The sequence below is a fragment of the Notamacropus eugenii genome, chromosome 3 (assembly GCF_028372415.1).
Source record: "Notamacropus eugenii isolate mMacEug1 chromosome 3, mMacEug1.pri_v2, whole genome shotgun sequence".
Classification (NCBI taxonomy): Eukaryota; Metazoa; Chordata; class Mammalia; order Diprotodontia; family Macropodidae; genus Notamacropus; species Notamacropus eugenii.
The window spans coordinates 108,670,189-108,697,197 of NC_092874.1; the positions used below are offsets into that span (position 1 = coordinate 108,670,189).

Consider the following 27,009-nt stretch of genomic DNA (forward strand, 5'->3'; position numbering starts at 1 on the left):
CTAGGAGGCAGAAGTTATGTTGGTTGCCCCAGCATCTGGGCAGATCTTAACTGCCTGATCCTCAGTTCCCTTACCTATAAAATGGGCTTAATAAATACTGTATTATCTACCTCACTGCTATATAAATGTGGATTATTATTATAACTATGTATCCGCAAAGGAGAGGAGTCTCTCTCCCTTAAGAGCTAGTTACATTTTAACAATGTTTTAGTGGTCAAATCTTTCTGCCATTGTTTAGGACTTAATTTGAAAAAAAAAAAGGAGAGAGATGTAGGTGTAGATCACCCAAAGAGGTGGCTATAGTCTTTAAAGGAGGCGGAGGGAGGGGGAATAACTTCAACAAAGCCACTTGCTCTAGGAAAGGGTAAGACAGTAAATAATGAAAGGACAGCATATTAATCTTTTAAAATGATGAACTTAGCAAGCACGAACAGAAACGATTGTACATGAGACAGATTTTTTTTTACACTCAATTTGTACATTAATTTTTTAAAACAAGGAAAAGAACTTGGTGGAGGGGAGGAAAGGGAAAGCTTTTTTTCTACTTAATTATTCACGAGCCAAAATTCCTTCCAGGCAAGATCAACAAAGCCTTGTTACCATAGGGATACATCTATCTCCCGAGCTGTGAATAGTAATCAGTTTTGCAACACTTTGCTGTATTTTCCCAGTTGGTATTTCTTTTCCATTTTACAGACAAATAATAGTTTATTCTTTAAAGGTCTTCATTCTTTGTGTAATACTCCCTTATAACCATGACAATTCTCTCCCTCCCCTGAAACCCACACTCTCAGGTGAACTCATTCTGAAAGCACTTCCTTGGTTTGTTGGTTGTGTTTGCCAGGCATTACCTTGCTATCTGAAATAGAATTAAATGATTTACAGCTGGAAGAGATCGTAAGGGATTCCAATCCCCTAATTTTAGAAATGTGGAATGACTTCTTGGAAGACATACAGTAAGTGATACATCAGTATGACTTTGGGCAAGTCATTTCCTTCCTCAGGGGATGGATTTTCCTTGCCTATAAACTAGTTTCCAGTTCTAAAAATCCTGCAAACCATGCCCCCAATGTCATTAAATTGTGCACATCTTTGAATCAGCAATACCTTTATCGCAAAGAAGAAAGAAGAGCTAAACTGTACAAAAATATTTATAGCACCTTTTTTTTTATAGTAGCAAAAAACTGAAAACTAAAGAGGTTTGGGAAAAGGCACAAATTATGGCATATGAATGTATTGCTGCATAGATTCAGAGAAACCTGGTAAGACATGTAGGAACTTCTGCAGAGTAAAGAGCACAGAACCAGAAAATTTTATACAAATAACAGCAGGAAAGTAAAAACAACTTTGAAAGAGTTAAGAACACAGATCAACTCAATGCCCAGTCACTGTTGATGATGAACTATAACATGTACCTCCTGAAAGAGAGATGATGGACTCCAGATAGAGAATGACACGTACATTTTTGGATAGGGACAATGTGACAGTTTGTTTTGCTGAATGGGGTTACTGAGCCTGGAGTAAGGAAGGTGAGTTTCATTCTAGCCTCAGGTACTTATTAGCTGTGACCCTGGCTAAGACACTTAACCTCTGTTTGACTCAGTTTCCTCCTCTGGAAATAGAGATAATACTACCATCTAATTCTCAAGTTTCTTATGAGGATCAAGTGAGATTATACTGTAAAGAATTTTGCCAAGATGCATAGCATCTGGGGCCAGTAATGTGAACATTTGTCCTGCTTTGACTATGCATAATTTGTTATAAGGGTTTTGTTTTTCTTTTAAATTCGTATGGTTGTGGGAAGAAAAAAATAAATATTTGTTCGCTAAATAAAACTCTTTCAAAGAAAAAACCCCTGTGTTCTTGAGCTGCAGGTGAGGCAGATGAGGGCAGGACTACAACTCCCAGAAGGCACCACGGAAGCCAAGCCCAAAGCCTGGGGCTCCTCGCTCGGCCCACCGGCCACATGACGGTCCGGAAACGCTGGGCTGGCGGCTGGTGGCTGAGGTGAGCTGGCGGAGCCGAGCTGGGTGGTGCGGAGGAGCGATGCGGGGGCAGCGGCCGCGGCAGCGGGGGGACCAGCTGTTAACGATGTGTGTCGGGTAAGAGGGCCCGAGCGGGTGGCGGTGGTTGGGCGCGGCTCGGCGGCCCTGGGGAGGGATGCAGCGGGCATCGATGCCCGGAGGACGGCGGCGACCCCCGCGGTGAGCTCCCCGGGCTCACGAGCCCCCTCCTGTCGGGGGGGAGGGGGACGCCGTCTGCCCTGGGCTGAGCTCCGTGCTCCGGGCTTGTTGGCGGGGCCGAGTCGGGGGGAGGGAGGGGGGGGCTGGCGGGGGGTGGGGGTGGGCTGGGCCCGAGGGCTGGGAGGGTGGGGACGAGCAAAACGCGCTGGCCCTTGGGGACGGTGGGCAGGGCGGGGCGCGCGGGAAGCGGCTGGCGGGCTGGTGACGACCAAGACGCTGCGGCATCCGGGATGGGGGGCTGGATGGGGGGGCTCGGGGTCGGAAGGGTGGGCGGGGCGGCGAGATCTCGGCCAGAAAGACGTAGGCAGAGGCAGACTGGGGGCAGGGTTGTTTCTCAGGTATTGCCCCAGGTAACGTACCTTCCCAGCCCCTGGCTAAGGGGTGACTTACCACGATAAAGAGGGAGGGAAGGAGGCTTCTTTCCTCCCCTCCCCCGTCTCTTAAACCCCACCCTGAGTCAGTTTAGGTTTGTTACCGCGTCCCTAATGTAGCAAAAGAGAGTGGAAAGGTTTTAGAAGGAGATGAAGCCCTTTCGGGTAGGATGGGAAGGTTTCGGACAAAGGCGTATTGTGATGTGCTGTTCCCTCGGAGTCAGATAGACCTGAGTTCAAAAGCTGGCTCAGATACTTTACTAGTTATGTGACCATATGGGCAAGTGAATTAACCTGTCTGCTTTACTTTTCTCATAACAGTAGCAACCACCTCAGGGTTATGGTGAGGACAAAAATGATATAACATAGGCTCAGCTCTTTGCAAATCTCACCTTGTGAGGTCATTAAGAAGCATGTGATACAGTGGAAAAGTGCCCAGGTTTTGGAGTCTAACCCTCGCTCTGCTACTTAGTAGAATATTTGATAGTTTAGAAGAGAACTTGATCCTTCCATGTGACCTTAAAATCACAAATCGCTCCAAGGCCCTTGGCCTTCTGCTTCCTTTTCTATAAAATGAACTTGGATTAGATGACCTCTGAGATCCTTTCCGGCTCTACACCTATGGAAATGTGAGATGGGTATTCAAGAATTATTTTATACCCATTTTACAGATAAGAAAACCTATGCTTACAATGGTTAGGAGACTTAATCATGGTTATATACCTCCTAAGTGACCAACCAGGGCTAGGATTTGAGCCTAAATTCTTTTGACTCAAGGTACTAATATTCAGAATTGAGAACAGAGATTGGAGCTGGAGTCAGAAGACTGGAGTTCACATTGGACTTAGGTCTCTAAGAGGTCTCTTTGAGCTGTGAAATCATGATCCCAAGCAAAATTTCAGCTTTCTTGTAGGATCTGCCATCCAACCATACCAACATCCACACATTTAAATGACTTTAAGGAGTTCTTAGGTCTTTTAGGGCTTCACTTTTTCCTATATCTTTTTACATTTTTTTTAGAGAAAAGATGATACAGAAAATTAACAGCTTAAACATTAATTTCACTACAATGCAAAGGTTTACGTAGTTCTGCATCTGTTGGGATCTATTTTCATTCATTATTCATAAAGGTTCCAGTTTGTATGTGTGTGCGCTTGCACACACACACACACATATACACATATACACACATATACACTCTGTGACTTAAGAGTTTAGAAAATGTCTGTCTTAAGAGTTTTGGCATACATTTAAGCCAATTGAGAGGAAAGTTTGGTTTCTAGAACTCCAGGTTGGATAGAAGAATTCTCAATTGATAAACTCCACCTCTAGCATAGTAAGAAGTTTGATCCAGATAGAATTATCTGTTTGAAAAAAGGCAAGTTTGTATGTCTAAATTTTCCCAAATTCTGTTACATCTCTACCATCAGTCTTTTTTTGCCACCACTCATAATTTAGGATGGTGAGCCTCCTTATTGATTTCTATGCCTCTACTCTCTCCCCTCTCAGATTTATCCTTCAAATTACTGACATTTATTACCAAAGCACAGGTCTGACCATGTTACCCCCTTGCTCAAGAAGCACCAGTGGCTAGTCCCTGCCTCCAGGATTAAATATAAAATTCTGTTTGGTTTTTTAAAATCCTTTCCAATCTGGCTCATAATCCACCTTTCCAGGCTCATTTCAAGGAGTTCTTCTTTGTGTACTTTACATTCCAGTCAGACTGGCCTATTTGATTTTCTCAGTTTGTAACGTGTCGTTCTGTGCCTTGATTCAAGCCATCTCTCATTCCTGGAAAGCAGCCCCTCCGCACTGCTGCCTCTTCAAAGTAGTGGATAGATGCTGAACCTGGAGTCAGGAAGATTTGAATTCAAATTCAGCCTCAGATAGTTAATAGCTGAGTGACCTTAGGCAAGTCATTTAACCTCTTTGCCTCAGTTTTCTTATTTGTAAAATGGCAACATCTCTTGAATATACCCCCTTTCTGTCCTCTGACATTGTCACTACTCTAGTGCATGCCCTCATCACTTCATGCTTGAATTACTGCAGTAACCTGCTGGTGGATTTGCCTGCCTCAAATCTCTCCCTCTTCTGATCCATTTTCCATTCAACCAGTGATTTTCCTTAAATGAAGGTCTGGTCATGTCACACACATCAGCCCCCCCACCCCTTTAACAAACTCCAGTGGCTTCCTATTACCTCTAGGAACAAATACAAACTTCTCTGTTTGACATTCAAAGCCCTTTATAACCTTTCTGCCCCCCTCCCCCCCCCAAGTCTTCTTACTCCCTGGTACTTATTCTTCTATCCACTGACACTGACCTCCTGGCTGTTCCACACACAAGACACTCAAGACACTCCATCTCTCAGCATTTTCTGTCTGATCCCCATGCCTGGAGTGTTCTCCCTCAACTCCACCTACTGGTTTCTCTGGCTTTCTTTAAGTCCAAACTAAAAGCCCACCTTCTTCAGGCAGACTTTCCTAACCTCTCTTGATTCCAGTGCTTTCTCTCTTTCCTTTCCTATTTATCCTCTATAAAGATTATTTTGTATGTATTCCCATTAGATTGTTAGCTTTTTGAGGGCAGGGATTATCTTTTGCTTCTTTGTATCCCCAGTGCTAAGCTAAGCCTTTTGTATAGTAGGTGCTTAATAAATGCTTCTTGAATTGAATGGAGAACACCATACCCACCTCCTTGTGAGGATCAAATGAGGTAATATTTATAAAGTGCTTAGCACAGTGCCTGGCCCATTATAAGTGCTATATAAATGCTGGTTATTACTATCATAGGATCCCTAGCTTTCTTCAGACTCATCTCATTTGCCACATCCTAGAGGAAACTACTCCAGATTCTCCCCTTTCTGGTAATTATCTTGTAGCTGTTTTTCTATGTAAGCTCCTTGAGGGCTGTTGACCTGAAAACTTGGTTAAAGAAAAGGCAACAGGCTAACTGCATACATTTTATGATTTAATTAATTAATTGATCAATTCCCTATTAAAGACAATGGTAACATAATGCATTATGGAGCCAGAAATGTTCTGGCTACCCAGTGCAGAAATCTTCTGGCTTATATACGTTTTGCTGTGAGAAAGGAACTCTCCTAGTTGAACAAATCATAAATTTAGTAAGACAAGACAATTAACAAAGTAATGTTGGTCAGGCCTTGGGATTCCAGGCTGGGTAAACATATGTCTCCGTGATAAGGAAGGAAATCCCACCACTAGTAAGTGGTAGGTTTCCTGCCCTAAACAGATAACTGACATAGGAAAGGGTAAACAATGTTCAATAGAAATTACGACCTAAGATGTCTATATTTTCTTTACCATTAATATGCCATAACATAGTATGTGTCTATAGATAATAAGATATAAAGGAAAGTCCCATTATTCAAGATAGTGTCTTAGGTTAAAGGTCTCCTAAGGAATGTAGAGTCAGCCCTGGCTGGCTTTTGCTGACATAGGAAGAGGCACTCTCTGAGTTTGCTTCAGAGAGAACAAAGAGATCATTCCAAAATTTTATATTAAACATTATCAGGGCAGAGGCTTTCATTTCTTGTTTTTGTAGACCCAGGGCCCTGCACTAGTACCTGCCATGTAGTAGGAGCTTAATAAATAGCTGTTGAATTGAATGAGATAAAAGTAATGTGCACTCATTGGTGTCCCAAGAGGATAGTGTTTGGATTATCATATTGATTTGCATGTAAAATATTAAAACTAGATGAGCTGCACTGTCACACTCACCCAGCTCCCAGAATCACATAGTTAGAAGGGAACTCAGAGTTCTACTAGTTTAACCCAAAGTAAAAGTTCTTTCTTCTACGACTTCTCTAATAGTTAAGGATTTGTTCTGTAAAATTTGGATTCGGTCAAAAGGCTGCACTTAAGGATCTAGAAGGCTACTTGGTGGCCTCAAGGCTGAAAGTTCCCCACCCCTGCTCTAGGACAAACCATTCTACCTTTGGATCTTTCTTGAAGTGTTTTCTTACATTGAGCTAATGTCTCTTTGAAACCTTTTTTGCCCACTTTTCTTAGTTCTGTTTTAGGGGCTAATCCCTCTTCCACATGACAGTTCATGAAGACAGCATCATATCCCTCTCTCTCCACCTATTACTCCTCCTCTCCCCCTTTCCTGCTCTCTTATCTCTTTTCTCTTTTTAAGGCTACATGTCCTGTAGCACTGTCAGTGGATCTTTTCTATGATATGGCTTCATATGACTTCCTATTCTGTCTTCTAAACCATTTTGAGTACTAGCTTGTTATTCCCAGGTGGCAGGTAGGTGGCTTAGTGGATAGAGCATTGGACCTGGAGTCAAAGAGACTCAAGTTCAAATCCAGCTTCAGACACTTGCTATTTGTGACCTTGAGCAACCATTGGAAGAGGAAATGGCAAACACTCTAGAAAGCTCCCAAGAAAACCCAATGGACCCTACATGAACAGTTGGACATGACTAAGCAACATCAGTACCCATCCTAAAAATATGTTCCTGAAACACATCTCAGGCACTAAAGATGTCATCTCAGGGCAGGATGTAGTAGGACTTCCTCCGTTTGAAAAGGTTTCCTTTATTTGTGCTTCCTGATGCATTTGCTTTTGAATCTTCCATGTGACTCTGATTGAGCTTGCAGACCACTCCCCTCATTTTCAGTCTTTTGTCTAGCCATGTCTTCCTGATTTATAGTTAATTTTTTGAACCGAAGTATAGAATTTTACATTTTTCTCTATTAAGTGTAATCTTTTAAAATTTGAACTATTTACTTTGTAGAGATTATACTTGACAATTATGCATTATGTTTAGTGTTTATCTCATTTAATCATCACTATACTATATTTTCTGTATATATATTAATATTTCCATTACACAAATGAATAAACTTCAGGTACATTAAGTGACTTGATATAAATAATGCCTGAGGCAGGATTCAGACCCAGATGTTTTTTGTTGTTTAGTGGTTTCCAACTCTTGGTGACCACATTTGTAACGAGATATGCAAATCACTTCAGCACTCTAGAAAGGTCAGTTATTGTTGAGTTGTTTCACTCAGGTCTGATGCTTTATGACCCCTTTTGGGATTTTCTTGACAAAGATGCAGAAATGCTTTGACATTTCCTTCTCTACTTCACTTTACAGATGAGGAAACAGAGGCAAGCAGGGTTAAGTGACTTGCCCAGGGTCACACAGCTACTAAGTGTGTGAGGCTAGATTTAAACTCAGGAAGATGAGTCTTCTTGACTCCAGGTCTGGTGTTTTCTCCATGAACTACTTAGCTGCTCAGCTCCTGTCTTGTACCACTGATCTAGCAATCTTTTAAAATTCTGACTCTGTTATGCAATATATTACTTTTTCCTCTCAGCTTTCTCTTTGTATTTTAATAAGCATCCCATCTATATCTTCAAATTATTGATGAAAAATTTCAGCAACATAGGGACCAGATCAATCCTTGGGTTCCTCTACTAAGGATCTCCCTGCTCATTGATATCAGTTACTATTTTTTAGATTCAGTCTTCCAACCACTTCTGAATCCACCAAGCTGTTATCATCTAGCTCCTGTCCATCCATCTTGTCTACAAAATGAACGTGAAAGATCTTGTCAAATGCTATGCTGAAGTTGAAGTTTACTGTTTTTACAGCATTCTTCTGATGTACCTATCAAATCAGGAAATGAAATTAGTCTGGTATGACCTGGTTGTGGAGCTATGTTAGCTCTTAGTGATCACTTCTTCCATTTTTGATGTTTGTAAACCATCCCTTTAGTAACAGGTTTTAGAATTTTGCCAGGTATCAAAATTTGTCCTATATCAAAATTAGGCCTATAGTTTCAAGAATCCATCTTACTTCATTTTTCCCCCCTGGAAGATCAGAGCAACATTTATTCAGTTCTAGTGCTTTGGTACCTCTCCCATGCTCTGAAATTTATAGTATCTTCCCATCAAAATATTTTTAAAAATGAGGCCCTAAGTAAGTTTATATCTTTTAAGGCTTTTATGTGGTGTTCACCTATAATCAGGTAAAAACAAGTAAGATAGAAGTTGTCGTGAATGCAAACTTGGAAGATGCTGTTTTACTTCGGTCTGGGAATTCTCTTGTACGTTTTATAGTATATTTGACAATATCAGTGTTTTGGTAATGTTTTCATTATCTTTATTAGAAATGACTAACATGATTTTGTTAGGATTAGCTAAAGGCCATTATATAAACTTGATATAAGCCTAGGTAAATTTGTATTTCTTCATACATTTTTAGTTGATCTGTTTAAATATCCCCTATGAATTGCATTCTAATAATTTTTTTTGTCTCACCAGACAGGAAAGATGATCTAAATCATTCACCTTCTAAGCATTAAGGTCAGGGTTGAAGTGGAAAGGACGGGAAGAAAGAATGGCTGGGCCCCATACTTTTCAAAGTGGGACTTGGATATCCAGATTTACCCATCATCATGTTGTTGTGTTCCTGCTCACTTTCTTCAGGTATGTTTATTGTTCAAATAATTGTCCTAATTCACTTTTGGTTCACTCCCAGTCTTTGAATTATTGTTTCTATGCACATCTCCCAAATCTAAATATCTAGCTTTGCCCTCTTTTCCAAATCCCAAACAACAACTCCAGCTGAATACAGGATGTACATCTACCTGGATATCCCATTGCTACATCAAATTTAACTTTTCGAGCTGCTTATTTTGCCACTAGACCTCTTATTTCAAACTTAGCTGCTTTTTCCATTGCTGCCATTAGTTCTTTATTCTCCCACATTCCAGACTACAATCCAATCTTTACTTCTTTCCTCTCCTTCATCTCTAGTATAGTTATCAAATCCCATTGGTTCTACCCTCCAGTGACTCTTGTATCCATTCTCTCCTATTAGTTTTCATTAACCTTGTGTAGATTTTTATTATGACTTGATTATATTATTGCAGTAACTTCATAACAAGCCTTTCTGTGTCTGTTCTCTCCCCTTCTCCTCCCTATTCTCTCATTTTTTACCAACTTCCAAACTTAGCTTCCCTTTGCTTAGATCAACAATTCTTAAACTTTGGGTCTTGACCCCATATGGGGTTGTGAAAAATTTGGAAACAGTAAAAGGTTTCTGAACTCGGAACAACCAAAAATTAAATCAAACATGTAATGAATCTGAGGTGTTTCTGGCATGCCCCTGTTGTATCCTGTAATCTCCCTGCAGCCTTGGTTCTGAACACCAAGCACAGGCACTTTTCCCTGCTCATCCCCTCAGGCCACACGGTGACAACTAAGGCTGCTGACAAGGGGTCACCAAAAAGGGTCATGAGTGGAGAAAGTTTAAGAAGCTCTGGCTTAGATCAGTTAATTGTCATAGCTCTCTTCAAAACTTCTCAGTGACATCCTATTGCTTACAGAATAAAGTTAATATTGCTTAGCTTAACATTAATGCTGCTATAAATCCAGGGCCATTCAGTCTCTTTGGCCTTATCTCCTGCTACTGCCTTCCACATATCATAATCAATTAGTGCGGTATCCTGTATGCCAGAGGTATCCAGCTCATGGCCCACACAGCTCCTGAGTGCCTGAAGTAGGTTAAAATGTAATTGAGAAATGTTTAGCAAAACAAATAAAGATATAGCACACATAATGTTCATTTGTGGTTTTTCTGAGTCAATATGCAGCAGCATATTGAATCTATTTGAGGGTAACACCCCTGCTGTACTCATTCTTTGTTTTCCTACTTCTGTTCCTTTGTTCATGCTATTTCTTCTTCTTGGAATGTAAATCCTCACTTCACCATGAATTTCCTCCCTACACACAGTATTTCTGTTAAATATCAATGTATTATTTTGTATCACAATTATTTGTAGTTACTTTGTCTCCTTATTAGTTCATAAATTCCAGAAAAGTAGGGATCTTACTATATTTAAACTTTGTATCTGCCAGCATAGGGTTTTGTACATAGTAGGTATGCCTAGAAGTATTCATTTGAATTAAATTGGATCTGCCCAATGCAGTGATTGCCAAGACTTGGAATCTGAGAGCTGCTTCTGTTTGCTTATGAGAATTGGGTGCTTAGGAATAGGGTTCCTGATTTGTGGAAACTGGAAGAGCTCATTTCTTTAATTCTCGTTTCTAGTGTTTTGGTAGCTGCTGCTTTGGGAACAAGGATTCCTCTTAAGATAATGCTGTGGTGCTTGCCAGTGAGAAGTCTCTAAGAGTGCCAGTGACTATAACTGAGACTCCTGTGTTAGCATTGTGTAGCCCTAAGGGGACCCATACCCACAGATCACATGTGCCTTATCTTTGTAGTGCTTCACATATAACACTGTTCCCATGTCTTTGTACTGTCTACTCCTATACCTAGAATGCCCTACCTCCTAGAATCTCTGTTTGCCTTTAAGATACAGTTCAGGCACCATCTTGTCACTGAAACCTTTTCTGACACACTCTGCCCACCCCCCCATTCCCCCTCCCCTCACCCCAATTGCTGTATATTCTGTATATACTTTTTCCTTGCAAGTAGAAATTGTTACATTCTTTATACTTATTTCCCCAGGGCCTAGCATATGGTAGGCATTTAATAAATAATTGTTGAGTAATTAAACTAATAGTGTCAGGGATATTTTGCCTGAATGCCAGTAATTCAGCCATTTTGGTAACTACTACTGAAGAATAAAAGTCATAATTTTTATTTGCCTGAAATTAAGTGTCATTAAGTAATCCCATTTTACTAAATTCAAGATTAAGAATATGATGATGGGAAGATATTAGTTTAAAACTGGAGTCAAGTTGAAGCATGTGTGTCGATACAGGCTAATGATGAATAACATACAGTAGATTACTTATTTACCATGTTGCTTAGCAGAGGAGTTGCCCTTGCTGCCAATCCTATTCTAAGGCAAAACTATTTCTCTCCATAGAGAGAAAATCTTACGTGAAATTTTTAGAGTAAAATGAAACCAGATGAGCATAGTTACATGACTTTATTGCTTTCTACTCCCTTTCTCCCTGTTCATTTGCTTCTGTTTTCTTTATTCTGTAGTTACTCCCTTCTTCATGCTTCAAGAAAAACCTTTAGCAATGTGAAAGTCAGCATTTCTAGCCAATGGACTCCAACATACTTAAACAAAACAGCTGTGAAACTGGAGCCCGTGGAGGTAAGAGAACTGTGTGCCAGAGTGGACTCTATCTGTGGCCCCATTTTCTTAAATGTTGCTTACATAGTATTTCCCTCTTCAGAACCCTTACCTGACTCTTTTTTTTGTCTGTCACAAGCTCCCTTGTCTGATTTTCAACACTTAATCTGATCCCACCTTAATGAACAGATTAATTTCAGTACTCTAAAAAAAGGGGTACTTGATTTTGGCCAGATTGTTCCACAGACATTATGCTTATTTATTCCTCTGATCACATGCCCCTATTGGTCACCTCTCTTGGAATGTTTCTCATCTGTTCAATTCCTGCCCATCCTTCAAGGAGGATCAAATAGCTTCTACCTTTGTTGTGAAGTCTTTTCCAGAGCACGCTTACCTTTTTCTTTGAATCTTGTGGATTTATCATTAGTACCATAATGTTTAGCATTCTGCTATTTAATTCTTCCCTGATCTTTCATGTATATATCTTGCCTTCTAGGTTTTTGGAGGGTAGGAACCAAGTATTATACTTTTGTGTATCTCCTATGATGGCTAGTGTGTGTGTGTGTGTGTGTGTGTGTGTGTGTGTGTGTGTGTGTGTGTGTGTGTGTGTGTGTGTGTGTGTGTGTAAAGCATATGCATTGTTGATGGCAATGCAGAAGCTCTCCATTGCAATTGCTGCATCCTGCTAGTGTAACACCCCCACCCCCACCCCATCCTCTTTTTGGAAATACTTGGTTGGATATGCATTTTGTCATTCCATTTGTCATTCCATTATCCTGTCCCCTTGGACGGGATAATTCAAAACTGGTATGGATATATTTACAGAGTTGTGCATTGAGATTATTTTTTTATCACATGAACTCTACAGTCATTTAAATTTAAGATATACATGTGTATATTTAGAGCTTCTAGGAAATGATGGGGACAGCAAGCTGGATTTCATATTGATTCTTTTGTATAGTGCTGTAACTGGCTTTTGAATGCCCTTTTTAGAATCATGGACTCTTGAAGTTGAGTGAGCTTTAGAATCTAATCTCTAACCTAATACAACAGATCCCTACGTAGCATCATAGGCAGGCAGGCAGCTTGCCAGGCTCTGAAGACTTGCAGCACACAAACCTCCCTTCTTCATGAAGGGTGTCTTTCCATGTTTGATTATTAGTGAAATAGAAGAGTTTTCAAATTGAACTCTTGTGTAACTTCCACTCGGTCTTAGACCTTTCCTTGACAACTGCACAGAGTGTTTCCTTCGAATTTGGGGTTTGATATTTTCCAGTATTTTTATGACAGCCTTGATCCTACAGCTTGCTCTCTTCTCTCCCTTTCCCAAACTCACTAATTTTTCTTTCCTAAATTAAGCATCCTCCATGGACTATATGGTTTCTGAGGTCCTTTCGAAGTCTCAACTTCTGTGATTCAGATTCATAGGATTCAAGACCTTTCACCATCCTCGTTAGTCTCTTCAGAACATGCTTTGGTGTTTCAGGGTCCTTAATGGTGTCCTGAACCAAATATGCTATTTTAGATGTGGTCTGACTTGTGCTAAGTAAAATAGGACTGCTTCCTTTCTAGGTACTTCTAGTTTCATTACAAAGATAGCATTTTTTTTTTTTAAAGAAATCACATCACACTGTTAACTCTTGTTGAACCTTTAGTCAGATTATACTCCAGATATTTTTCATTTGAATACTATTAAAAGACAGAGCTTCTTATTTTTTGGAGTGAGGCCAATTTCAGAAGTCTGAATTGGGGTTCTTAACTTTTTTGTCTCATGGACATATCCTTGGCAACCTTTGAACTCCTCAAGATAGGATGTTTTTAAAATACAAAAACCAAAATACATAGAATTACAAAGGAAATCCAATTATATTGAAATAAAGATGTGATTTTTTTTTTTTGTTCCTTTCAAGTGCGCAGATTCCTTGAAGTCTCTCATGATCCCTGGTCAAGAACTCTGTCTTCTAAATGAATTGTATATGAACTAAATACTTGCAGTTCATGGAGGGGCTTGTGACCATTCATATACATGCCCTCAGATTGAACTGGTACTACTCTCATTTTCCTCTGCCTCATTTATCTTTCTCCAGGTTTACCAGGAAAGAGGCACCTAAGTGGGTCATCTATGGATACCTAGAGTATCTTTCTCACTTATGCTTTTGCTTTTATAACTGTCTACCACTTTGGCCTCTTAGTCTTCTCTCGGCAGCTTTTTAAAGGGAAAGGAAATTAGTTATACAAGGTGAAAGAAGTTCTTAAACGCATAAGTATTTGTGAAATTAGACTGAACCCCAACTTTTCTCTTGCCTGTATATGATATTAAATATTTGGAAAATCATCAGAATGTTATCCTCAGAGAAGACTTATTATGTGTCTTTGTTTTTTGTCTATGGCACTGTCTCCAAGTTCTGTACAATGATAAGAAATATACAGGCACAGAACCTTACCCTTATAGGCTTACAGTCATGAAGCCCCGTTCCCTTTGACATGACCAAAAATTAAAAACAAAAAAGTGAATACAGGATAATACAGGTAATAAACATATAATAAATACTTTATACTGAATTTCTTTAAGCATTTATGATTTTGTTGGTGCATGTCCTCCACCAGGGCAGACTTTAGCCTTTCTAAAACTCAAGTCATCTATCTTTAGGGGAAAGCTATGGCCTCAAAATGCACCTTGTAGCCCAACCAATGAAAAGCATCTTCGGGCTCTTCTAGACTAATAGGCATCTAGACAATTGACTCTATATATATATATATATATATATATATATATATATATATATATATATATATATATATATATATATATATATATATATATATATATATATATATACACACCTGTTACCTTAACATATGAGACTTACACACACACACACCTCACAGCTGCTCTTAGATATCTCCATAGATCCTTCTTTTCGTGTGCCCATCCCTACTTTGACCTAGCTTGGAGTATTCTTATATATGTACACACATCTATGTATACACCAAAGCATGTATATGGAAGGTGAGCATTGAGTTTAATCTTGAAGGAAGCTAGGGAAACCAAAGGCAGAAGGGAAAAGGCAGAGCATTCCATACATGAAGGATAGTCATTGCAATGGTGTGGAAATGGGAGATGTGTTTGAAGAACTCCATGTAGGCCAGCATAGCTGGTCAATGAGTGTGTAGAGGGGAGTAAAGTCTAAGAAAACGAAAATATGTGTGTGTATATACACACAAACACACTTTCTCTCTCTTTGTCTCTCTCCCTCCCCCTCATCCCCCATTCTGGGGCTCCAGAATGCACACTGATATTTTACAGGTAAATGTGCTTTCTAAAATTATAACTCAGCCTGTTTTTCTGTTGGAAACCCATACTCCCACTGGTGGTATGTACATACTAACTACTTCAAGCTCATGATGTTTTAGAGTCATTGTATCTGTGACTTGCACATTACAATTCAGCATGTACACTCAGACCAGTTCCTGCTTCATTGTGTAATCTTCCTTCCGTGGGTTGTCTTGCTAAAGTAAGCCTTCTATGGATCTTGCTTCTATTATCTTATTCTCATGAGATTTTGCTCTAGTCTTGTCTTTTTTACCTGTTTGGTAGGCAAACAAATCCCAAAGTGGTGTTCTGCCTGAGGCATTGTTCTAATACTGCATCAAAAAACAAAGCAAAACAACCAGCTGTTCAAGCGTCCCTTCCTCCTTGTCAGAAGCTGCCAGTTGTTGTGAAAGCAGCTTTTGCCAGGAATCTGTTCATCGCTCTGTGAGAAACAGAAAAGAAAAAAAAAACCACAGCCTTACAGAAACTTTACATAAAGCTTTGGCTGTCTCAATTTGCACCTCATTCTTAAAAAAGACAGAACCATTTCACAGTCACTTTAAGGGCACAGCATTTGGGGTCACTAAATGAAAGATATAATTAAAGTGAAATGATGTGTCGCACAACAGTTATTGTTGAAGACATAATTGATCAAAGGGCCTTCACTTATACTGCTGGCAAGTATAACCTTCTTCCTTTGAGAGGGTCTGAGGAACTTCAGAGATCGCTCCCTTTTACAGATTCAAGGAAACTCAGGCCCACAGAGAAGTGACTTGACCAAGGTCAAGATCATTATGGCAGAGCTGGGTTTGAAGTCAAACCGTCTCATTTCACTGTATCTCACTGCCTACTTCCTGGCTTTTATAGCAGGAACTATGGTTTCTAATATGGTCCTGTAAGAGTTTTGACTATAAAATAAGCCATAGGTATAAATAATTTTGTTTTCTAATTATATCTGCTTTTGGTACGGTATTAATTTAGTGAATTTTGCTAATTTCAAAAATAAATTCTATTAAAAATGTGTGGTTTTAAAAGGTTTGTTAAATTCTTAGAGAATTTTTTTTAAGCAATAAGACCTAATTTTTTCCCCTGGAAGAGATAATATTTTTGAAATCTTAGTGGAAATTGGGGAGAAAATACTTTAATTTATGACAGTTCTATTTAAAAATAACTCAAAAATACTTCTAGGTACAGCTGAATATTCAGCAGCATCCCAGAATTTCGATCTGGGAGGAATCTCTGGGATTATGTAGTCCATATCTCAGTTTACAGATGAGAAAACTGAGGCGCATAGACATCAAGTTGACATGTTATCTAAGGTTATGTCGCTATTTAAGTTCAAAGGCAGAGCAAGAACTGAGGTCTTATAAATCCTATTTCAGAAGACTAGGGAGGTAGATGAATGCCAAGTGAGAGGAAAGTTAAAAAAAAAAAAATGGGCGAATAGAAGAGATTTTCTAAATAATCAAGAGAAACATCCAGCTTATACAGATTTAAAATGTACAGGGACTGCAGATGTTAACCTTGTTGGCAGAGAGGTTTCTGGTAGCAGGTGGAGTGCCACAGGATTCTGTCGTTGGCCTTATTTTGTTGAACATTTTCATATTGATTTGGATCAATCAACAAGCATTTGTTAAGTCCACTATGTCCGAGGCACCGTGCCAGAAGCTGGCAGTACATTTACAAAGAATGAAGCAAGTCCTCTTCTCAAGGAACCAGATGCCATGCCTATCAGATTGGCGGACACTAAGGCTGGAGGAATAGCTAATATATTGGACAATAGAATGAGGCTGCAGAAAGATCTCACAGTAGATTAGGACAATAGGCTAGATCTAAAAGGTAACATTTCATAGTAAAGTCGTAATAGTTAAAAAAATCAGTTGTATAAGTACAGAATGGGAGAAATGGGACTAGATAGTTCATGTTTACTAAATTTGATGTGTCAGCGGTGTAAAATGACAATTTAAAAAGTTAATGTAACCTGAAGCCTCCTTAATAGAAGCCTAATGTCCAGAATGAGGGAAGTTATGGGTACCTGATCAGAGTATATCTGTGATATTAGGTGTAGTTCTAGATACAACATTTTAAGATAAATAGCTGGAGTAATTCCAGAAAAGAGCAACCAGGATAATGAAGAAACTTGAAATAATATTGTATTACATTTGAAGGTACCGGTGCTGTTTAATCTGTAGAGGAGAGGACTTTGTGTGGGGAGCATAGCATGATGGTTGCCTTTGTGCATTCGAAAGGCAATGGAAGAAGTATTAGACTTGTTTTAGTTGGCCCTAGAGGGTAGAACTAGGACCTGGGTCATGTGGGTGAAAATTGCAAAGAGGCGAATTTCAGCTTGATAAATAGACAAACTTCTTAACCATTAGGGCTGTCCAGAAAGTGAAATGACTCATCTGCTTCAAATCACAGTGAATTCTCTCAACTACTTTTAAGAATCAAGAGGCAGAGCATTCTGTGCATGAATAGTTTTTGCAGTGGTGCAGAAATGGGAGGTGGAGGGTCACATTTGAGAAACTCTAGGTAGACCAGTGTGGCTGGGTCATTGAGTGTGTAGAGGGGAATAAAAGTTTAGGAAGCCTGGAAAGGTGAGAAGAGGCCAGCTTATTATGAAGAGTTTTGAATGGCAAACAGTTGTTATTTGATCATGGAGGTAATAGGGAGTCACTGGAGCTCTTTGAGGAGGAGAATGACGTAGTCAAATGACATGCTTTACAAAAGTCACTTTGACAGCTGAGTGGAGGAGGGATTGAAATGAGAAGAGATTTGAGTCAGCTAGACAGTAATTACATTAGTTTAGATAAGAGGTGATGAGGGCTTGAACTAGGGTTATAGTTGTATGAATGGAGAGAAGGTTGACAGTTGATTGTGTATAGGGATTGAGTGAAAGTGAGGAATCACTGAGGTTGAGAGCTTGGGTGACTCAGAAGATGATGGTTCCCTGGACAGTAATGGGGACATTTGGAAAATTGAAGGTTTGGGGAGTAGAGGGTTTGGGAGGCAGTAATGAGTTCTGTTTTGGACATACTGAATTTAAGGTGCTCATGGGACATTCTTTTGTAGAAGTGTGACTAGCTTGAGAGAGACTAGGGCTGGACATATAGTTTATCTACATAGAGATGATGATGGAATGTATGGGAAAAGATAGATCACCAAGTGAGCAAAAAAAAAAAAAAAAAAGGAACCCATGATAGATGTGTGGAGTAACTCCTAGTTTGTGAGTATGACTTGGATGCCAGCCTAACAAAGGGGACTGAAATGATGGGAGGAGAAGCAAATGGAGAGTATCCAGGGTAGAAGGTGATCAACAGTGTCAAATGCTACAGAGAAATCATGAGGATGAGTACTGAGAAAAGGGAGTTATGTTTGATAATTAAGAAATCATTGATAACTTGGGAGAGAGCAGTTGAATGATGGGGTCATAAACCAGATTACAGAGATACTCTTTAAAGTCAATTTTTTCAAGGAGTTTAACCATGAAGTGAAAGAGAAATATTGGGCAGTAATTAGCAGGGATGGTTGAATCAAGCAAGGGTTTTTAAGGCTAGGGAAGACATAGTAGGTAGGTAGAGGGAGAAATGGAAAATAAATGAGAATGATAGTGATGACAATTTGCTGGAGATGGAATCAAGGGCACTTTCAGAGGAATTTGCCTTGGCCAGAAGAACCACCAATTCATCTGAGACCATAGTGAAGGAAGAGCCAGTGGAGGAAGATGTCTGGATAATAGAAAATGAGAAATGGGGGAGCTCTTGGTATACGGCCTCATTGTTTTCTATAAAGTACGAGTCAAGGTCATCAGCTGAGAGGATTGGGGAAAAGGGTACCATGGGTGGCTTAAAAGACAAGATTTGTATCATCCTCTGAGGAGTGTTGTTGCAATTGCTTTATAACAGCAACCTTGTATTTCCAAGTGCTAAGGCAGCTATCCTTTTCCTAGGAATATGTGCCTGCAACAAATTATATTATCTTCTCTCATCAGGGCCTCTTACTACGTTAAGGCCAACACTCTCTTCCTTCCTCATTGATTTCTCTGTTTTGTTCTCCTCAGTGTTACAAATTGGCTCTGTCAACCACTGTTGGCATTTATTTAGTTGAAGCATTTTAACTCAAAGCGTATGCAGTTTTAAGAAATCCTCCTAGTACATTTAAAGTAAGCATTAAATTCGAAACTACTGAGAGTGGATGCTCTTAAATAGAACTTGTCTGAGATATCTGCCCTTAATGACATAAATGTGTAATTTAGAAAAAGTTTTTATTGATGTCTTTTTTGGGAGGTTTAATGTTGCTTAATCACATTCATTTCCAAATATTACTAACCTACCTTTTGAATACATTAAGACAATTCAAGTAAAAAGTGGAGTGACATTTGGATGATCAGCATATGCTCAGCTGTCATCCTGCTCATGTCATATATCTTGTTTAATAGGAGAGACGATACTGTTGTGCTCTTTGGCTATGTTGTTTTCCTGCTGCTTTATCTCTGCTTTCATTCCTTTGTTTCTATGACTTATATTTGTTTCTTAGGGAGCATTTGTAATTAATTGTTTTCGTATACCCTAGTTGGTTGACCTATTCTCCAGTTGAAGACTCACTTTGCTTTTATTTTGCTGCAACAAAAAAAGTTATGAATATTTTGATATGTCTGGGATCATTTCTTTTGTTGTTGATTGCTTTGAGGCACCAAGGTGGCACAGTGGACAAATCACTGGTCTTGGAGTCAGGAAGACCTGAGTTCAAATTTGGCCTGAAACACTTAGTAGCTTTGTGACCCAGCAAGTCACTCAACCTCTGCCTGCTTTAGTTTTCTCATCAGTAAAATGGGGATGATAATAGCACTTACCTCCCTAGATTGTCATGAGGATGAAACCTTACAGAGTTTTGTAAATGGTAGCTGATGCTGACGATGGTATGATCAAGTATCAGAAACATCGGGTCAGGTAACTGTTCGTGGCTGACCAAGTCACTTGATTTCTACTTCTTCACCTGTAAAATATGAGTGATACTTTCCGTATCTTCTTGCCAGTGGCCTGGTGATAATAGAATGAGGTAAAGTTTGTTGAAAACACTTTGTAAAATATAAAGTACCTTATAGATTGTTGTTTATCATTATGATTATTACAGCTTTGGAACAGGAGCCATTTGTTTCCAAATGCTGAGGAAGCAACCCTTTTCCTAGGGACACTGGACACCATTTTTCTCTTCTCTTACGCTGTGGTAAGTTTTAGAATTCTTAGGATGGGGAAATTGAGGGAAGAAGTGGAGGGGGTGACTCACTGAAGTTTGGTGTTTCAGATTTGTACAGTTTTTCCATTTGTTTCCATTAGTTCCATACAACTACCATTATAATGGTAGTAGTTCTGTCCTCCCCATTTTCTTTCTTAGCACATGATTATGAATTCTTTGTAAATTAAGGCAATTTTTCTCATCTGGACAGTGGGAATCCTCCACAGACCCTAAAGTTTTTCAGAGCCACTCACTGAACCTATCTGGGTTTTGAATAACGGTTTAGTGTTACCATTAGCATTGGCATTGAACTATGTGAATAGAGGGGCAATGGCTTCCTTCACTTTTGGGGGCTTATTTAGCTATGTGCGGTCTCCTGCGATGTCAAGGACATCGGCATTTTACTTTGGATGATGGCCGAGTAATCTTTAAATGTTTTTATTGATATGGGAAATTTCTGTAGTGTCTTTTCTTGGAAGAGCAAAATGTAGACTTAGAGTTGAAAGGAATTTTAGAGGTTGTCCAGACCAAATTCTTAGGGGGAACAGGAATCCTTTCTACAACACAACTAATAGATTGTCATCCACTTTCTCCTTTGACGCATACAGTGATGGAGAACCTATTCTATTTCTGAACAGCTTTAACTGTGATACAGAGTTCTTTACTTTCACCTGAATTGGCCTCCCTATAACTTTCAGTTCACCAAAATTTTGTGAAGCTGACCTGGGCAGTCTAGCCTTGAGATGGAATTTAAAGTTATTTTAGTGCATCATTTGCTATATCTGTTTGCATTTGAAGTACTTAGCACTTGTGACTGCTTTACTCTTATTCAAAGCTTCTAAATAAATATTTCCCTTTCTTAGGGTCTTTTCATCAGTGGTATGATTGGGGATCGGTTTAATATGCGATGGGTTCTGTCCTTTGGCATGTGCTCCTCTGCAGTAGTGGTAAGTACGAAAATCTAGTGTTTGGGTAAATGCTTTTCTATACAGAGATAGTTAATCCAGTTCCTTCAGTCTCTCCCTTGTACAGCCTTTTATAGGAACATATCTTGGTTCCAGATTTTTTTCCCTAGAGGCTATCTTTATTTAAACAGACTCTGATCTAATCTTACTGTGAATGTGTCAGCTGTTACTTCTTCCTTTTGTCATTCTGACTGATGGTAGTGGCCTCACCCCCTCCCCACCAGTAGTTTGCTGCTTCAAATCTGTAATAGATGGTCTTAGAAACCAGTTAATTAAGCTGGCTGGAATTGTGTACAAAGTAAGGATAAGGAGGCTCTGTACCAGGGTAAGGGCCATTGGTCCTTTCCTGTGACTGAAATCTGCACATTTTGTGACATCTACTTTCCTTCACACAAACAATATACATACATATGTACATACATATACACATCCATAGACACATACATATATGTCTGTGTGTGTGTGTGTGTGTGTGTGTATCAATATAGATGTAGATAAGCTAGCTCTCCCTATCTCATGGCCTTATAGATAATGTACTGGATAGAGCACTAGACCAGAAATCAGGAAGACATGAGTTCAAATTTGGCCTTAGACACTTATTAGCTATGTGACCCTGGGCAAGTCACTTACCCTTGTTTGCCTCACTTTCCTCATCTGTAAAATGAACTGGAGAACCATTCCATGATCTTTGCCGAGAAAACTCCAAATGGGATCGTAAAGAGTCAGACATAATTGAAACAATTGAACAACAAATCTAGTCATTCGGGCTTAAAGTTTCATTATGGCTACCCTTAATTAAAAGTGCCAGAGAAAGGTATTATTCATACATACTGTAGTTTTGGAAGTTAAAGTAGATTAGTTATTCTGTAGTTGGAGGAGAATAATAGGCATTTCATCGTTAATTAGAACCATGTGAACACATAAATAGTACTTTTGGCGCTGTTCTTTGTGGGGAGGATGACTATGTTTTCTGAAGGGGAGAGCTGCTTTTTGTCTGGCCTCAGGAAAGTAGGAAATAAAATTGCAGATGCCCTGGACAGTCTCTTATCTCTTCTGCCTTCCTCTCCCATACCAAAGTACTTTTAAAGTCCTTTGAGCCCATCCATGTACTTATATGGTTTTTCAGATATATCTCCTATCTGGATTTATTTGTAATTCACTCATCTTTTTGAAATACATATTTGCATATTCATGTGATTATAATTGGTGATGTCTCTGATTTTAAATTGAAAAAGCCTGAAAAAGTCAAATTTCAGGCATCTTTAAGACTCTAAATGGAGCCCATATGTTTAGTTTATTTCTCCTATTTTCAAAATATACAAAATTCTTAAAAAATTTGATTCTCTTGTTTCTTGTTATGGAAGTATAATACACCTCTATTTTAGATACTGTTAGAGTGGTTGAAAGAAATGAAAGTGTTTCAGGAGTAAAAAGTAGACTGGTAATTAAAAGTAGATTGAATTTGATCGAAAGTATCTGGTAATATATATCAGAAGAATTTGATGGGGTTGCTTTTTTCCCCTAGAATTATCTGAGTAAAATAAATAAATTATAGTTAATCCCTAGGATGTAATTCTGTCATATTTCATAAGCTAATCAGTGTTAAACAGTTATTACATTCAGATGGAATTTTGCTCTTATGTATGTGGATGTTCCAGTGACTAAGATTGAAACTCACCCATGTCTGTCCAGCCACATATGTCCAGCCACATGTCTGTGACTTTTTTGTCTTTGTCCTCCCTTATGACTTTCACAGTGAATCCACCTAGAGTGATGAGTGGAACCACCCTTAATTTCTCTTGAAATTAGAAATATACTAGTGGAGCCTAGAGATTTTTTCACTGGTTTTCTCTCATTTTACTATGTGACCAGCCCATCTTCTCTTTCAATCATACATTGAATTTATATTATTAATAAATTTTAATTTGTTTGATAAGAAATCAGGGTTTTAATTGAAGTGGGGATATTATGATATTTCACTCTTGTTTATAAAGTTGACTTCTCATTGTTCTGGATGGTTTTTATTTGATGACTGAACATCTTCTAGTAGTAAGTTTCTTGTAGTAAGTGAGTATAAAAATCATGGGGTGTATAATTACATTTGGGGGATATGAAACAGGTTGGATTAAGTTAGGAAGATGGAAACAAAATATGAAGAGACTGACATAGATATGATTTCCTCATGCAAAGCATGAAGAGAAGAGCAGAAAGAAGGTATATAATGATTTTTTACGTAGTTTGATGTTATTTCTCCTCTGTCTGTAGACTAGTAATTAAAAGTAGACTAGTAATTAAAAGTAGATTGAATTTGATTGAAAGTATATGGTAATATATCTGAAGAATTTGATGGGGTTGCTTTTTTCCCCCCTAGAATTACTAGAGTTAAGTAAACAAATTATAACTAATCCCTAGGATTAGTTATAGGATAACTAATGTTTGTGTTTGTGCCAGTCATAGCTGACTTCATAAAGTATCATCTGAGAGTTCGTTACATATCCTTTAGGTGTTAACCTCATTAGGTAGTGATACCCAGATGGTCGTCTTGCTTAGCAGTATAATATACACTAAGTAGAAAATGTGAAATTTAATTTTGGTTGTATTTCAATGATCATTTGGTAATGTCATAATTCTGCTTTCTTCTTTGTTTCTCCTCTAAGGAATTTTGCTTTGGCACCCTCACAGAATGGCTTCACTTCTATAACAAGTGGTTCTACTGTTCCCTGTGGATTTTGAATGGCTTGCTACAGTCCACTGGTTGGCCATGTGTTGTTGCAGTTATGGGCAACTGGTTTGGGAAAGCTGGGTGGGTGTCACTTCCTTCCCTTTTAATTACCTATTAAAGTATTTTATAAAGTAAAGTAGATTATTCAGTCTTGTAAAAAACTCATTTTCCTTGGCTTCCTCATTTTTTACATTAGCTGCATATAGAATCACATAACCTACTTTGCTGGTTTTAAGTATATTCAGAGAGAGAAAGATACTTAAACTTATATACCTTAATACATTGCCCATATCTGGGGTCTGAATAGAATAGAAAATTCTTTAAACCTCATAAAAAACCTAGTGCCTGTTATTTGTCTGAAAAACATACTAACTTATGGGCCTTCTAAGTGCTCTGGTTTGATCAACCCAAATTAGAACTTGGTTTTTGTTTTTCTCATTGCTTGTTAGTGAATTTCATTCAGAGGTTGTAAAAATCATTCAGATTTTGGAGTTAAAAAAATATTTCTGCGTCTGATTTTGTCGTACGTGAACTATTTCCACACATCTCAAGTAACATAATTTAAGTGCTTTCCGACTGTATTTTTGCTTGTGAACATAGTAGCTTAATGTACCAAGTACAGGCTTTCAGCAAATGTGTGAACTATTTTCCCTATCTTGAAAACCCCATTTTTAGAACCTGAAAATGGAGCTCAGTAGTGATCTCTTTGTGATTTTTGCTGTGGTTGAGAAAGAACAAACATTACTTTTATCTTACTGACTTTTAGTTGAATAATAACTTTTGCAAATGAACTACTGGTTGTGATTCAAACCAACTCCTCCTACAAGTGGTTTAACATTTTCTTAGAACAATGTACAGTCTTTTGTTTTGTTTTGTTTTTTTACTGTGAATGAGTGGAACTTGCTTTTATAAGTAGGAATACTGACACATCCCTTTAGTTTCACTGTTAGGAGATTCACCTTCAAGGATTTGTATGGCTCACACCAACAGAGGAGTCCCAGACACATACTGTTTACAAAAAATTGCTTAAACAAAAGTGAAACACTTTATTTAAGTTGCCCTTGCATTTCACCTGTTTGGAGGAGGAAGGGAAAGACTGACACCTACATTTTCTAAATTTAGTGGTGCATTAAAGGACTTTATTACTATTTTGCATATTTAAAATCCCATAAGTACTCAAGTATGTTATTTAACATACATGGGTATTATATGGTTGTATTGATTTTTGAAATCTACCTTATTACATTTGTTAAAGAGTAAAATTAACAATTTTATGGGAATGTATTAGAATGTATTACGCAGTACATTATATTTTTTAAACCTTAAATTTATGGTGAGGGAAATTGTTGTGGTATTTACTAATATGGATTTAATAATCATATAGGATCCTCTTCTAATCCTAATCTCTTTCCTAGGCGTGGAGTTATTTTTGGGCTCTGGAGTGCTTGTGCCTCAGTGGGCAATATTTTGGGAGCATGTCTAGCATCTTCAGTTTTGCAGTATGGATATGAGGTGGGTATTTATTGATTTTGTCGAAGGGGCTACCAGGTAGAAGTTAGTCTGTTACATTTGGTTATCCTCTTTTGTAGGAATATTTGGACATCTATTTAAAACTTTAGCTCTGATGGGTCCTATATCAGAAATTGATCAATTTGTAAGTTAGCTATCACATTTTCTGCCATTGAATGATTCTGAAGTCAGGCACAGTGAAAAAAATCTGCCTTCAAGTCTGCCTTCATGGTAGGCTTTTTCTTTGGACCTTTATTTTTCCATTGTACCTAGATTACCCTAAATGGTTTATGTAGAAAGCTCAAACATTTTGAAACTCCACATTTGATTACTGAATTCAGTTTTTCTCCAATCTCTATGATAATTTACTTTTCTCTTTCACTGTTTTTTTTCCTTATACTCTTTAGGAAATCATTTCCTCCAAGCACTGATCCTTGATCTTCTGCCCTTTTGTATCTATCTTCTTGGAAGCATACCCCTTCTATATCTTCAGCCATCATCTCCGTGATGAAATCTACATTTTAAACTCATCACATATCACGTATTTTTGAAATTTCTACTTGAATGTCCTGCTGTTATTGCCAACTCACTGTATCTGAAAACTAATCCTTCTCCTTAAACTAGTCACTTCCTCATTTCAATCACTCTGGCTCAGTATTTTGGAGTCAAATTTAAATTTAAGTGTCCTTTTCCACTATTTTTGGTTAATAACAAAGACCTACCAATTCCTTCTTCATATTGTCAGCCCTATTTTAAAAATTTAATTTATTCATTTTAAAAAAATTGACAAGCATTTTCTTTATCTTTCATTTCCTTCTTCCTTCTGTTAAACAAGAAAAGAAAGAAAATGAAATTCCTTGTAGCAGTTATGCATAGTAAAGAAAATTCCCTAATTGTCTATGTACAAAATTGTATGTGTCATTCTGCATTTCAACTCCATTGCTTCTCTGGCGTGTGGTGATTGGCATGTTTCATTTTTGCTCTTCTATAACCACAGTTTCTCATTGCATTAATCAGAGTTCTAAAGACTTCCAGAGTGGTTTGTCCTTTGTGATGTTGTTATTCTGGTCCTGTTCATTTTATTTTGCATCAGTTCACCCACATCTTCCTGGTTTTCCCTGAAATTTTCCATTTCTAGTTTGTCAGTTCTTATGGTACAAAATTATTGCATATATTCACATACCTTAATTTGTTTAGCCATTAGCTTAAATTGTTTAGCCATTAGCCAATATGAGAAAAGACACTTAGTTTGCAATTTGAGGCTATTCGGAAAAGAATTTCTATAAATAAATGTTTTTATGCATATAGAGCCTTTTCTTTTTTTCCTTGATCTTTTGAGGTATATGTCTAGCTAGTACTGTTAACTCTGGTTCAGTGGAAGTTAGTCAGCAAGCATTTGTTCAGCACCTGCTATGTACCAGTTACTGTGCTAAATGCTGGGAATGCAGAATAGCCCTTGCTGTCAAGGACCTCAAAGTCTGGTGGGGAAACAACATGCAATAAGCTGTCTGCAAACAAGCTACACATACAGGATAAAAAAGGAGAGATTTTTACTTT

The 27,009-nt window shown here is 38.4% G+C and overlaps 1 protein-coding gene across 1 annotated transcript in view; it reads left to right on the forward strand.

Annotated features, from left to right (window-relative positions):
- The first annotated feature begins 1,966 nt into the window (after positions 1 to 1,966).
- SLC37A3 (solute carrier family 37 member 3) overlaps positions 1,967 to 27,009 on the forward strand; it is a 46,682-nt gene continuing 21,639 nt past the window's right edge. Inside the window, exons 1-7 of the mRNA XM_072652581.1 lie at positions 1,967 to 2,102; positions 8,917 to 9,081; positions 11,615 to 11,729; positions 20,155 to 20,247; positions 21,120 to 21,203; positions 23,879 to 24,024; positions 25,359 to 25,455. Of these exons, the coding sequence (XP_072508682.1) occupies positions 8,993 to 9,081; positions 11,615 to 11,729; positions 20,155 to 20,247; positions 21,120 to 21,203; positions 23,879 to 24,024; positions 25,359 to 25,455 (624 nt within the window). The 5' untranslated portion in view covers positions 1,967 to 2,102; positions 8,917 to 8,992. The remainder of the gene's footprint in view (positions 2,103 to 8,916; positions 9,082 to 11,614; positions 11,730 to 20,154; positions 20,248 to 21,119; positions 21,204 to 23,878; positions 24,025 to 25,358; positions 25,456 to 27,009) is intronic.